The sequence below is a fragment of the Crinia signifera genome, chromosome 5, assembly GCF_055691185.1.
Source record: "Crinia signifera chromosome 5, ASM5569118v1, whole genome shotgun sequence".
In the NCBI taxonomy this organism is placed as follows: Eukaryota; Metazoa; Chordata; class Amphibia; order Anura; family Myobatrachidae; genus Crinia; species Crinia signifera.
In genome coordinates this window covers 330,105,400-330,118,094 of record NC_139221.1, presented here as the reverse complement: position 1 = coordinate 330,118,094, position 12,695 = coordinate 330,105,400, and the positions used below count along the sequence as shown (strand labels likewise).

Here is a 12,695-nt window from a genome sequence, read left to right as displayed (position 1 = left end):
GGGTTAGGACCTTCGTGTGCGGGGACCTCTCACCATTCCCGCATCCTCTGGGGTTAGGACCTTCATGTGCGGGGACCTCTCACTATTCCTGCATCCTCTGGGGTTAGGACCTTCGTGTGCGGGGACCTCTCACCATTCCCCCACATCCTCTGGGGTTAGGACCTTCATGTGCGGGGACCTCTCACCATTCCCCCACATCCTCTGGGGTTAGGACCTTCATGTGCGGGGACCTCTCACCATTCCCCCACATCCTCTGGGGTTAGGACCTTCATGTGCCGGGACCTCTCCCCATTCCCGCATCCTCTGGGGTAAGGACCTTCATGTGCGGGGACCTCTCACCATTCCCGCTTCTTCTGGGGTTAGGACCTTCATGTGCGGGGACCTCTCACCATTCCTGCATCCTCTGGGGTTAGGACCCTCATGTGCGGGGACCTCTCACCATTCCCGCTTCTTCTGTGGTTAGGACCTTCATGTGCGGGGACCTCTCCCCATTCCCGCTTCTTCTGTGGTTAGGACCTTCATGTGCGGGGACCTCTCACCATTCCCGCATCCTCTGGGGTTAGGACCTTCATGTGCGGGGACCTCTCCCCATTCCTGCATCCTCTGGGGTTAGGACCTTCATGTGCGGGGACCTCTCACCATTCCCGCATCCTCTGGGGTTAGGACCTTCATGTGCGAGGACCTCTCACCATTCCCGCTTCTTCTGGGGTTAGGACCTTCATGTGCGGGGACCTCTCACCATTCCTGCATCCTCTGGGGTTAGGACCCTCATGTGCGGGGACCTCTCACCATTCCCGCTTCTTCTGTGGTTAGGACCTTCATGTGCGGGGACCTCTCCACATTCCCGCTTCTTCTGTGGTTAGGACCTTCATGTGCGGGGACCTCTCACCATTCCCGCATCCTCTGGGGTTAGGACCTTCATGTGCGGGGACCTCTCCCCATTCCTGCATCCTCTGGGGTTAGGACCTTCATGTGCGGGGACCTCTCCCCATTCCTGCATCCTCTGGGGTTAGGACCTTCATGTGCGGGGACCTCTCCCCATTCCTGCATCCTCTGGGGTTAGGACCTTCATGTGCGAGGACCTCTCACCATTCCCGCTTCTTCTGGGGTTAGGACCTTCATGTGCGGGGACCTCTCACCATTCCTGCATCCTCTGGGGTTAGGACCCTCATGTGCGGGGACCTCTCACCATTCCCGCTTCTTCTGTGGTTAGGACCTTCATGTGCGGGGACCTCTCCCCATTCCCGCTTCTTCTGTGGTTAGGACCTTCATGTGCGGGGACCTCTCACCATTCCTGCATCCTCTGGGGTTAGGACCTTCATGTGCGGGGACCTCTCCCCATTCCCGCATCCTCTGGGGTCAGGACCTTCATGTGCGGGGACCTCTCACCATTCCTGCATCCTCTGGGGTTAGGACCTTCATGTGCGGGGACCTCTCACCATTCCCGCTTCTTCTGTGGTTAGGACCTTCATGTGCAGGGACCTCTCACCATTCCCGCATCCTCTGGGGTTAGGACCTTCATGTGCGGGGACCTCTCCCCATTCCCGCATCCTCTGGGGTCAGGACCTTCATGTGCGGGGACCTCTCACCATTCCCGCATCCTCTGGGGTTAGGACCTTCATGTGCGGGGACCTCTCCCCATTCCTGCATCCTCTGGGATTAGGACCTTCATGTGCGAGGACCTCTCCCCATTCCTGCATCTTCTGGGGTTAGGACCTTCATGTGCGGGGACCTCTCCCCATTCCTGCATCCTCTGGGATTAGGACCTTCATGTGCGAGGACCTCTCACCATTCCCGCATCCTCTGGGGTTAGGACCTTCATGTGCGGGAACCTCTCACCATTCCCCCACATCCTCTGGGGTTAGGACCTTCATGTGCGGGGACCTCTCACCATTCCCGCTTCTTCTGTGGTTAGGACCTTCATGTGCGGGGACCTCTCACCATTCCCGCTTCTTCTGTGGTTAGGACCTTCATGTGCCGGGACCTCTCACCATTCCCGCATATTCTGGGGTTAGGACCTTCATGTGCGGGGACCTCTCACCATTCCCGCTTCTTCTGGGGTTAGGACCTTCATGTGCGGGGACCTCTCACCATTCCTGCATCCTCTGGGGTTAGGACCCTCATGTGCGGGGACCTCTCACCATTCCCGCTTCTTCTGTGGTTAGGACCTTCATGTGCGGGGACCTCTCACCATTCCCGCTTCTTCTGTGGTTAGGACCTTCATGTGCGGGGACCTCTCACCATTCCCGCATCCTCTGGGGTTAGGACCTTCATGTGCGGGGACCTCTCACCATTCCCGCATCCTCTGGGGTTAGGACCTTCATGTGCGGGGACCTCTCCCCATTCCCGCATCCTCTGGGGTTAGGACCTTCATGTGCGGGGACCTCTCCCCATTCCCGCATCCTCTGGGGTTAGGACCTTCATGTGCGGGGACCTCTCCCCATTCCCGCATCCTCTGGGGTTAGGACCTTCATGTGCGGGGACCTCTCACCATTCCCGCTTCTTCTGGGGTTAGGACCTTCATGTGCGGGGACCTCTCACCATTCCCGCATCCTCTGGGGTTAGGACCTTCATGTGCGGGGACCTCTCCCCATTCCCGCATCCTCTGGGGTTAGGACCTTCATGTGCGGGGACCTCTCCCCATTCCTGGTGTTAGGACTTTCATGTGCGGGGACCTCTCACCATTCCCGCATCCTCTAGGGTTAGGACCTTCATGTGCAGGGACCTCTCATGCAGGACCTATTTATACATTGATACCGGACCGAACGCCTGCAGGGGCCACATTTACCAGACGTGTAACTGTGCTGCGCACCCTTATCATTAATCCCTTTTTTCCTCCTTCACTCCGGCAGGGAATGTCTGAGGCAAGTTGTGAACGTTTGTCAAGACCCGGAGGTCTCCTGCCCCTTCCGGGATGACCTGTACGCATGTGATAGCAAGCTGCAGCAGCGGGAGATCCGAGCGGTGAGTCTGGATTACCTGTCGCCCAACTGTCCGTGCTGGTACTTATGACCTCTGTATCTGTCCGACGCCCGTCTTCCAGCTTCATCTTATGTACATGAGACACGGATTACACTGGCACACACAGCCCCAGGGTGCCAGGAACTAGCTCAGGACTGGTGGGAAGGGAAAGGGGGGATCTGGATTATTTCTGGGTTCCCCCCGATAAGATGATGACTAAACTGGGCCTGTTTCACATTGTGACCCAGTGTAGTTGGCAGCCCAAGGTCATTGTCCGCAGGTTTTTGGTGTGGTACAGTCCAGGCTGTCTAACACAGGGGTTATGGATTTATTTGGGGGACCGTAGTACCCAATATTATTGTTATTTATAATGAGTTTCCCATTTATATCAGTGGGTGCACAAATGAGTGGCTCAACATGACATCTGGTGTTAGAATTAGGGTACTACATCAAGAACTAAAATTAGTCTGAGAGGTTATAAGATAGGTTCCTGTTGCATCGGATGCCACCCTGCACGTAAGGCAATGCTCAGTACCAATCCTCTGTGTCTGCAGCTGGTGTCGCAGGAGGAGTACACCCGTTTCCTGGAGCGGGGCCTGATAGTGGCTGAGAGCAGGAGCCAGAACAGCTATCATTGTCGGACTGCGGACTGTAAGGGGTGGTGCATCTACGAAGACTCCGTCAATGAGTTCATCTGTCCTATCTGCACTGCAGAGAATTGTCTGATCTGCAAGGTAACGTTCCCCAGCATGGCGGCTGCAGGTACCACTGCTGGGTATTAGGGGGGCTGGAGGTCCCACTGCTGGGTATTATGGGGGCTGCAGGTACCACTGCTGGGTATTATGGGGGCTGCAGGTACCACTGCTGGGTATTAGGGGGGCTGGAGGTCCCACTGCTGGGTATTATGGGGGCTGCAGGTACCACTGCTGGGTATTATGGGGGCTGCAGGTACCACTGCTGGGTATTATGGGGGCTGCAGGTACCACTGCTGGGTATTATGGGGGCTGCAGGTACCACTGCTGGGTATTATGGGGGCTGCAGGTACCACTGCTGGGTATTAGGGGGCTGCAGGTACCACTGCTGGGTATTATGGGGGCTGCAGGTACCACTGCTGGGTATTATGGGGCTGCAGGTACCACTGCTGGGTATTATGGGGGCTGGAGGTACCACTGCTGGGTATTAGGGGGGCTGGAGGTACCACTGCTGGGTATTAGGGGGGCTGGAGGTACCACTGCTGGGTATTATGGGGGCTTGAGGTACCACTGCTGGGTATTATGGGGGCTGGAGGTACCACTGCTGGGTATTATGGGGGCTGCAGGTACCACTGCTGGGTATTATTGGGGCTGGAGGTACCACTGCTGGGCATTATGGCGGCTGCAGGTACCACTGCTGGGTATTAGGGGGGCTGCAGGTACCACTGCTGGGTATTATGGGGGCTGGAGGTACCACTGTTGCGTATTAGGGGGGCTGCAGGTAACACTGCTGGGTATTATGGGGGCTGGAGGTACCACTGCTGGGTATTAGGGGGGCTGGAGGTACCACTGCTGGGTATTATGGGGGCTGCAGGTACCACTGCTGGGTATTAGGGGGGCTGGAGATCCCACTGCTGGGTATTATCGGGGCTGGAGGTACCACTGTTGCGTATTAGGGGGGCTGCAGGTAACACTGCTGGGTATTATGGGGGCTGGAGGTACCACTGCTGGGTATTATGGGGGCTGCAGGTACCACTGCTGATTATTATGGGGGCTGGAGGTACCACTGCTGGGTATTATGGGGGCTGGAGGTCCCACTGCTGGGTAATATGGGGGCTGGAGGTACCACTGTTGCGTATTAGGGGGGCTGCAGGTACCACTGTTGCGTATTAGGGGGGCTGCAGGTACCACTGCTGGGTATTATGGGGGCTGCAGGTACCACTGCTGGGTATTAGGGGGGCTGCAGGTACCACTGCTGGGTATTAGGGGGGCTGCAGGTACCACTGCTGGGTATTAGGGGGGCTGGAGGTACCAATGCTGGGTATTAGGGGGGCTGGAGGTACCAATGCTGGGTATTAGGGGGGCTGGAGGTACCACTGCTGGGTATTATGGGGGCTGCAGGTACCACTGCTGGGTATTAGGGGGGCTGGAGGTACCACTGCTGGGTATTATGGGGGCTGGAGGCACCACTGCTGGGTATTATGGGGGCTGGAGGCACCACTGCTGGGTATTATGGGGGCTGGAGGTACCACTGCTGGGTATTAGGGGGGCTGGAGGTACCACTGCTGGGTATTAGGGGGGCTGGTGGTACCACTGCTGGGTATTAGGGGGGCTGGAGGTCCCACTGCTGGGTATTATGGGGGCTGCAGGGACCACTGCTGGGTATTAGGGGGGCTGCAGGGACCACTGCTGGGTATTATGGGGGCTGGAGGTACCACTGATAAGTATTATGGGGGCTGGAGGTATTGCTACCGCATAGTTTGAGGGGGGGGGGTACCGCTGCCACGTAGTCGGGGTGCTGGAGGTACTGCTGCCGCGTAGTTGGGGTGCTGGGGGTACCGATGACACATAGTTTAGGTGGTGGTACCGTTGCCACGTAGTTGGGGTGCTAGAGGTACCGCTGCCGCGTAGTCGGTGTGCTCGGGTGGAGGTACCGCTGCATAGTTTTGGTGCTGGAGGTACCGCTGAGTATTTAGCAGACTACAGGTATCACACCAGAGAGTAACAATGCCCCCGACGTTACACTGAGCTGTTATTATTACTCCTCAGGCCATACACGATGGGATGAACTGCAGAGAGTACCAGGATGACCTGCGGATCCGCGCTCAGAATGATGCTGCCGCTAAGCAGACCAGCGATATGCTAAAGGTGACTGTTCCCTTCTCTGCATCACTACAATGATACGATGGGGGGCTCCAGCCTGCGGCAGTAATCCGATATGCAGACCTAGATCTGCCGGATGCACATATACCCTGGTTATCATGTATGGGAGATACCCATTTATAGCTAAGCCCTGGATTAACGTCTCCTCTATGAAGGTAAAATGCGCCAGTGTTATCTAACCCGTGTCCTTTCCCCCGCGGCATGCGCCTGCTGCATAGAATGGTATATTGTTACCTAGGAGACTGCAAGCTTCATTTGGTCCTGTTCCTAAGAATTCCAAGAGGTACAAGACAGAAAAGCTTTGCCTGTTCCCTATTCCAGCCATGTATGGTGGTGCATCCTGGGCTCACACTAAATGTGGCATCCACTAACCTGCGGCTCCTCTCTCCCCAGACGCTGGTGCAGACGGGAGAAGCCATGTATTGTCCCGCCTGTAAGATTATTGTCCAGAAGAAAGATGGCTGTGACTGGATCCGCTGTACCATGTGTCAGACGGAGATATGCTGGGTCACAAAGGGCCCACGTTGGGGCCCACAGGTAAGAAGGTGGTTGTTACACACTTTTCCAGGTTTCCTGTAGGAAACCTGGTTCTTAAATGGGGCAGGTGAGGCTTCCGGCAGGTATATGTCACAGTATCGCTCCTTGATGTCCTGTAGTGAGGGGTTGTGGCACCTGTCTGCGGGGGAAGTCACCGCGGTGGCATCTGTCTGCGGGGAAAGTCACCGTAGTGGTACCTTTCTGCGGGGGGAGGTCCCCTCAGTGACGGTGGCATCTGTCTGTAGGGGAGGTCACCTCGGTGGCGGTGGTACCTATCTATCTGCGGGGGGGGGGGGGTCACCTCAGTGACGGTGGCACCTGTCTGCGGGGGAGGTAACCTCGGTGACTGTGGCACCTATCTATCTGTGGGCAGGTCCCCTGTGACTGTGGTTATACCACTTTCCTTGTGTCCAGTTACCCCGGATATCTCCTCATGCTGCATAAATGATCAGAGTAATAAATGAGATATTCCCCATATAAAGGGGGTGTAATATACTGTAAATGAAGCATTACGGAACCAGCGCACGGAGTGGTCTCCAGCTTCACCCTGTAGCCTGCTGCCATCTTGTCATTACTTGGGGACCCGCGTGGCAACCTATAGCCACCTGTGTCATTGTCACGAGACATGGCTGGTGCATTCCTATAGTCACTTATATCATACACTTGTGTGTTCTGTTGTGTGCTGTGTGTATGTCCTGCCTGGTGCAGTGCCGCATTACACATACACTATGATGTCCTATAGTATTCATGTCTAACCTTGTCTCTACGCGCAGGGTCCCGGTGACACGTCGGGGGGCTGCCAGTGCAATGTGAATGGACGGAAGTGTGATCCCCGGTGTCAGAATTGCCACTGACCACCTAAGCCATCCACGTACAACGTAACCTGCTTAATGGACATATTACTGATCCCATCACCACTGACCCAAGCTTATTCCCTATGTGGGTAGGTGGCCCCATTTCTCCCATCACTTACAGACAGATGCACATGTGTAACTGGACACAGAATGAACTGGAATTGTCCCCTATATTGTCACCACTACGTGTCCTGCTACTTACGACCTCCCGCACGCCTCGCAGCTACACGGTCTGTAGGGGTAGTAAGTGGGAATCGCTGGCCATTCTATCCAACCTGCCACCGTGCGGGGGATCCTGCCACCTGTAGGGGGTTATTCCTCCATGGGTGGATACATTGGGAGCAGAAATACTGCTATGTACAGTGTGCTGACCCCACAGAGACTGACTGGTCCCCTCCGAGAACTTCTTCCACATGTGTAAATATCCTCCATGTTTGCCCGTATCGCCTACGGGTGACTCTCATTACCCCTGACCACAGGCCCTCGCGGGTCTCCCAGCAGAGGCACAATGATTACTTGTAAAATATGATTGTACAGTTTACATTACACACATTGATATGTTACATAGCCATGTACTAATGTTTTGCTGAAGAGCGGCGGGGTGAGTACAGCCGCTGCCGCGCTCCAGATTCTGACAAATGACAATCAGAGGTGTGACAATGGCATGACGTGGGGGGTGGGGGGAGAAGCCATATTCCTCTTCATGCAGATATACCTAATTTATGCAAAGCGCCAAAGTGCTCGGTCCTCTGTTCTTCCAGATGGCAGCGCGGAGACGCCATATATCACGCACTTCTGTCTCTGTGTGACGCACCTCGCAGGCCCCAAATCTGCTGCAGATTGTTTCTGGTGGGAATATAGGGATTTATAGACACAAATGTTTAATCTGCAACATCCGACCCTTCAGTTATCCTCGCACCGGGCTGATGTGTCATGGAACTGGGTCTCACAATAAAAGTGCCTGATTGTGTGGATGTGACTTATTACAGTGCGCAGGTTCTTTGTGTAATATATAGATGTCCGTTCCTTCACACGACATTATTGGGTCTCTCTGAGAAATCTCACTGGCTGGAGCATAAATCCAGGACTATAAATGGCCGCCTCCTCTCATTTGTGGCAGCACCACGTGACAACGCTGGCGGCAGTAGGACGCAGCACATACAGTGTAACCCAGCTGTTACAGCAACACAAAGTGCTGAATGCAGGAAGGGGCATGGGCGGCTAATGTGACCAGCACAGGACAACTTATTCTTCATTCACACTTCTTCTATATATATATATATATATATATATATATATATATATATATAATTAGTACACTTACCCCCTCTGCGAAGCAGGAGACAGAACCAGCACTCAGTGAAGAAAGATTGGTGTTTATCCCATAAGTACAAAAAACAGCAGTTGCAGCTGACCTGATATCTGTTTCAACTAGCGTCTGCTATAGTAAAAATAAATTAATTTGATATTTAGGATAGAGCAGGGAGCTAGAAACACAAGGGATTGTAATTCAAACAGTCCTACATAGCGAGGAGCAAGTCTGTAACAGCAGGAAACTTCTGCCCACACTAACCGTTGGTCGGCCAGGTCCGAAACGTATTCTTCCCACACTAGACGTTGGTCCTCCAGGTCCCACGCGCGTTCTTCCCACACTAGACGTTGGTCCCCCAGGTCCCGCGCGCGTTCTTCCCACACTAGACGTTGGTCCTCCAGGTCCCGCGCGCGTTCTTCCCACACTAGACGTTGGTCCTACAGGTCCCGCGCGCGTTCTTCCCACACTAGACGTTGGTCCTCCAGGTCCCGCGCGCGTTCTTCCCACACTAGACGTTGGTCCTCCAGGTCCCGCGCGCGTTCTTCCCACACTAGACGTTGGTCCTCCAGGTCCCGCGCGCGTTCTTCCCACACTAGACGTTGGTCCTACAGGTCCCGCGCGTGTTCATCCCACACTAGACGTTGGTCCTCCAGGTCCCGCGCGCGTTCTTCCCACACTAGACGTTGGTCCTACAGGTCCCGCGCGTGTTCATCCCACACTAGACGTTGGTCCTCCAGGTCCCGCGCGCGTTCATCCCACACTAGACGTTGGTCCTACAGGTCCCGTGCGCGTTCTTCCCACACTAGACGTTGGTCCTCCAGGTCCCGTGCGCGTTCTTCCCACACTAGACGTTGGTCTTCCAGGTCCCGCGTGTATTCTTTGTAAAGCACAGAACTTTGGGGGTTATTTTGGTTCACTCCTTCTGGCAAATTCCTTCTTAGATGGACAAAACCATGTGCACTGCAGGGAGGCAGATATAAATGTGCAGAGAGAATTAGATTTGGGTGTGTTATTTTGTTTCTGTGCAGGTAAAATACTGGCTGCTTTATTTTTACACTGCAATAACGAGATTTATGTCTTACCTTTTAAATCTTTCTTCAAGGACGTCAGGGGCCACAGGGATAACAGTGGGTAGAGAGTGAGGTCACGTTCCAATTCTAGCACATGAAAGGTTAAACTTCTTGCTGCTCACAGACAGCCCTGGCTCCTCCCCTTCTCTACCCCGCCTCCTAGGCTAGCTACTCAGTTTTTCCCAAGCCAGGCAGGAGACAAGATAGAAGGAAGAGAAACCCATACAAAAACATATCCAACAAATTTCTCTCATCCATCCCAGTGACACAGCTAACCTTTGGGGATGTAGGAGGGTCCGCAGGAGCCAAGGCACCTATGCTGAAAGCTTTCCTCTGGACGCAGGCTCCTCCCTTCCACATCCCATCATGCCTCAGTTTGTTTTAGGTGCCCACAGGAGTGGGTGCTATGCTGATCGGCTGCTGCTGCAACCGCCTTTTTTCTTGGATTTTTACTAGAAATAGCTAGGTTTTTATTATTTTATTAACTTAGTGGTTAGTGCAGGTTTTTCACCAGTGGGATTTATTGTTGGTTCTGTCTGTGTTGCAGAACCCTCCTTTTGAACCGTTAAGGTCGGCTGACCTTAAATATGTTTCTTGGAAATTGACCTTCCTGTTAGCCATTGCTTCGGCTAGACGTGTTTCGGAGTTGGGAGCTTTGTCCTGTAAATCCCCGCATTTAATTTTTTCATGAAGATAGGGCTGTGCTTCGAAGTTTTTGCCAACAGTGGTTTCTCCCTTTCATTTCAACCATGAGATTGTGCTCCCGGTATTTTCTCCTCCAGAAGGCAGTTGGAATGGGGAGAGTAGAGGAACGCACAATCTTAGCGATATGTGCATCCACTTTAGGAGCAGTCTCCCAGCATACCCTATCCTCTGGAGGGAGCGGGTAAAAGGAATTAAACCGCTTAGGAAGCGGAAAATTCCTATTTGGCAAGGTCCATAGAGTTAGGGAAAATTGTTAAGAGTCTGCTTGGGATGCTTGAAGGACGGGCCCGAGGACTGAGGGGGTTCAGAGGTGTCTTTAAATTGAAAAAGTCTCTGACAGCCGTTACCAGTGCCCCCACATTGATGCGTGCTGTGGTGTCGCCCTTTGGGGCTTTGTCAGCATCTCCATCAACCAGTTGTCCCTCCTCCTCATCGGTGTCATCTGTACCAGGGGTTTGGGGGAAGCAGTCCCCCCGACTCGAGCCTTACGGCTTTTACCCTTTAAAGAGGTTCGGATGCTCCAAACCGAGAGCGCCAATGCACGCGCCCATGCAGGCTCCTCCTGGGGGGGAGGGACACATGCCTGAGACGCAGATGGACCCGGCTGCAGGGACGGTGCAGATGAGAGCTTGTCTATCAACCATGACGTCACCTGGGTAAGCTGGGCCCAGGCAGGTTCCTGAGAGGAAGCTGCCACAGGGGGCTGCGCATGCGTCTTTAAACATTGTCGGCATAACCCCTCCACAGGCTGCGGGACACCCGCCTTGCAACGTGTGCAGGACACCGATATAGGGGCCCATGTGTCATCACTGCTGTCCTCTGACATTGTACAAGAGCTAGATGTAACAATTAACACAATATACGTCTGACAGACAGTGATAGTGTTAACACAGTAGGAGAGACAGCACACAAACAGAGGCATACAATGCAAATAAAAATCTGTCACTGGGCTCCGCAAAGCACTAAAGCCAGCAGGAGCATAAGTTACTGTAACCTGGTGTCCTTGAAGGAGAGGTACAGGGGGGAATTGCCCAGATGGCCCGGCCGTGAAGAGATGGAACTCCAGACTGGCAGAGAGCTCTCTGTGTCCCTCTCAGACGTGCAGCAGGTAGGAAGGAAGAGATCAGGGCTGGAAACCCTGTGGGTATATCCTGTCTCCGGGGGAGGGGCTGTGTGAGGAGAGGCTCCCTCCCACTACTAGCAAATGGCCGCCCGGGATAAATGACATGTGACACCAGTAAAATGTCGGGGATCCAGCGCTTGCCGGGCGGCCCTGCCCACATCCAAAATCTCCCTGGTGGTCCAGCGGAACAGAAGGCGAACCTGTCTGCCCGCTTGCTAGTGCAGCCCGGCGATCCCCCTCGCCGGGCTGCTCAGCCACTATAACATGTGCGCGCTCACAGCGGGGAGCGCGAGTTACCTGAAGCGGTATCACCGCTGATGTCCCGGCTGCAGTCTCCCAGTGCCCGAGGTCAGCCGGAACATCCCCGCTGTGGAAGCCAACTCGGGTGGTGTGCGGCTGCCGGGCCCCGGTGATGGTGCGGCAGCACAGGGTTCTAACAGACTCCAGCACTGCTGCCCTGTCACTGACAAAGCGTCAGTGTAAAAATAAGAAAAAATAAATAGTTTAAAAATGAAGAAAGTTGACTCCCGTCAGCACAACTAAATCTGAGTAGCTGGGCCTAGGAGGCGGGGTAGAGGAGGGGAGGAGCCAGGGCTGTCTAAGCAACCAGAAGTTTAACCTTTCTGGTGCTTGAATTGGATTGTGACCTCACTCTCTACCCACTATTATCCCTGTGGCCCTTGACGTCTGCCGCAGAAGAAATAGAAAACCCCACCCAAACCTAATGGGCCCCATACATCTACAGATCGATTGTCAGATTGGGCTGATTGGAACAAAAACCTGGTAATATCTGAATGACCGCTTTTGGCAGTTTTCCAGCATTTCAAAGCAAATGGTTAACTCATTTGCTCTCATCCATTACCAGGTTTTTGTTCCAATCTGACAATAGATCTGTGGATGTTTGGCTGGCTTTACTGTCTCTGCACAAGTAACGTCTACCCCACCTGCAGAAGGAGTGAACCAAAATAACCCTCCTTATTCCCATTTGTACACAAACTGTTTATGTACTCCAGAAGGATATAAATACATTAGAGACTGTACAAAAAAGAGCAACTAAAATGGTGCATGGCCTACATCACAAAACTTACCTGGATAGACTAAAAGATCTTAACATGTATACTTTAGAGCAGGAAGGGAAAGGGGGGACATGATAGAAACTTTCAAAAATATAATTTTATTTATAATAATAATAAACTCATTACTCACTGACACATTCACTTATGATTCTGTGAGGAGACCTGGAAAACATGAACTGTTGGTAGCTCTCAAGGACTGGAT

General features: G+C 53.6%; 1 protein-coding gene across 1 annotated transcript in view; it reads left to right on the top strand.

The window, feature by feature from the left end:
• Positions 1-8,177, top strand: part of SHARPIN (SHANK associated RH domain interactor) — a 47,865-nt gene extending 39,688 nt beyond the window's left edge. Inside the window, exons 10-14 of the mRNA XM_083144983.1 lie at positions 2,853-2,964; positions 3,516-3,695; positions 5,703-5,801; positions 6,210-6,353; positions 7,127-8,177. Of these exons, the coding sequence (XP_083001109.1) occupies positions 2,853-2,964; positions 3,516-3,695; positions 5,703-5,801; positions 6,210-6,353; positions 7,127-7,207 (616 nt within the window). The 3' untranslated portion in view covers positions 7,208-8,177. The remainder of the gene's footprint in view (positions 1-2,852; positions 2,965-3,515; positions 3,696-5,702; positions 5,802-6,209; positions 6,354-7,126) is intronic.
• The last annotated feature ends 4,518 nt before the right edge of the window (positions 8,178-12,695 follow it).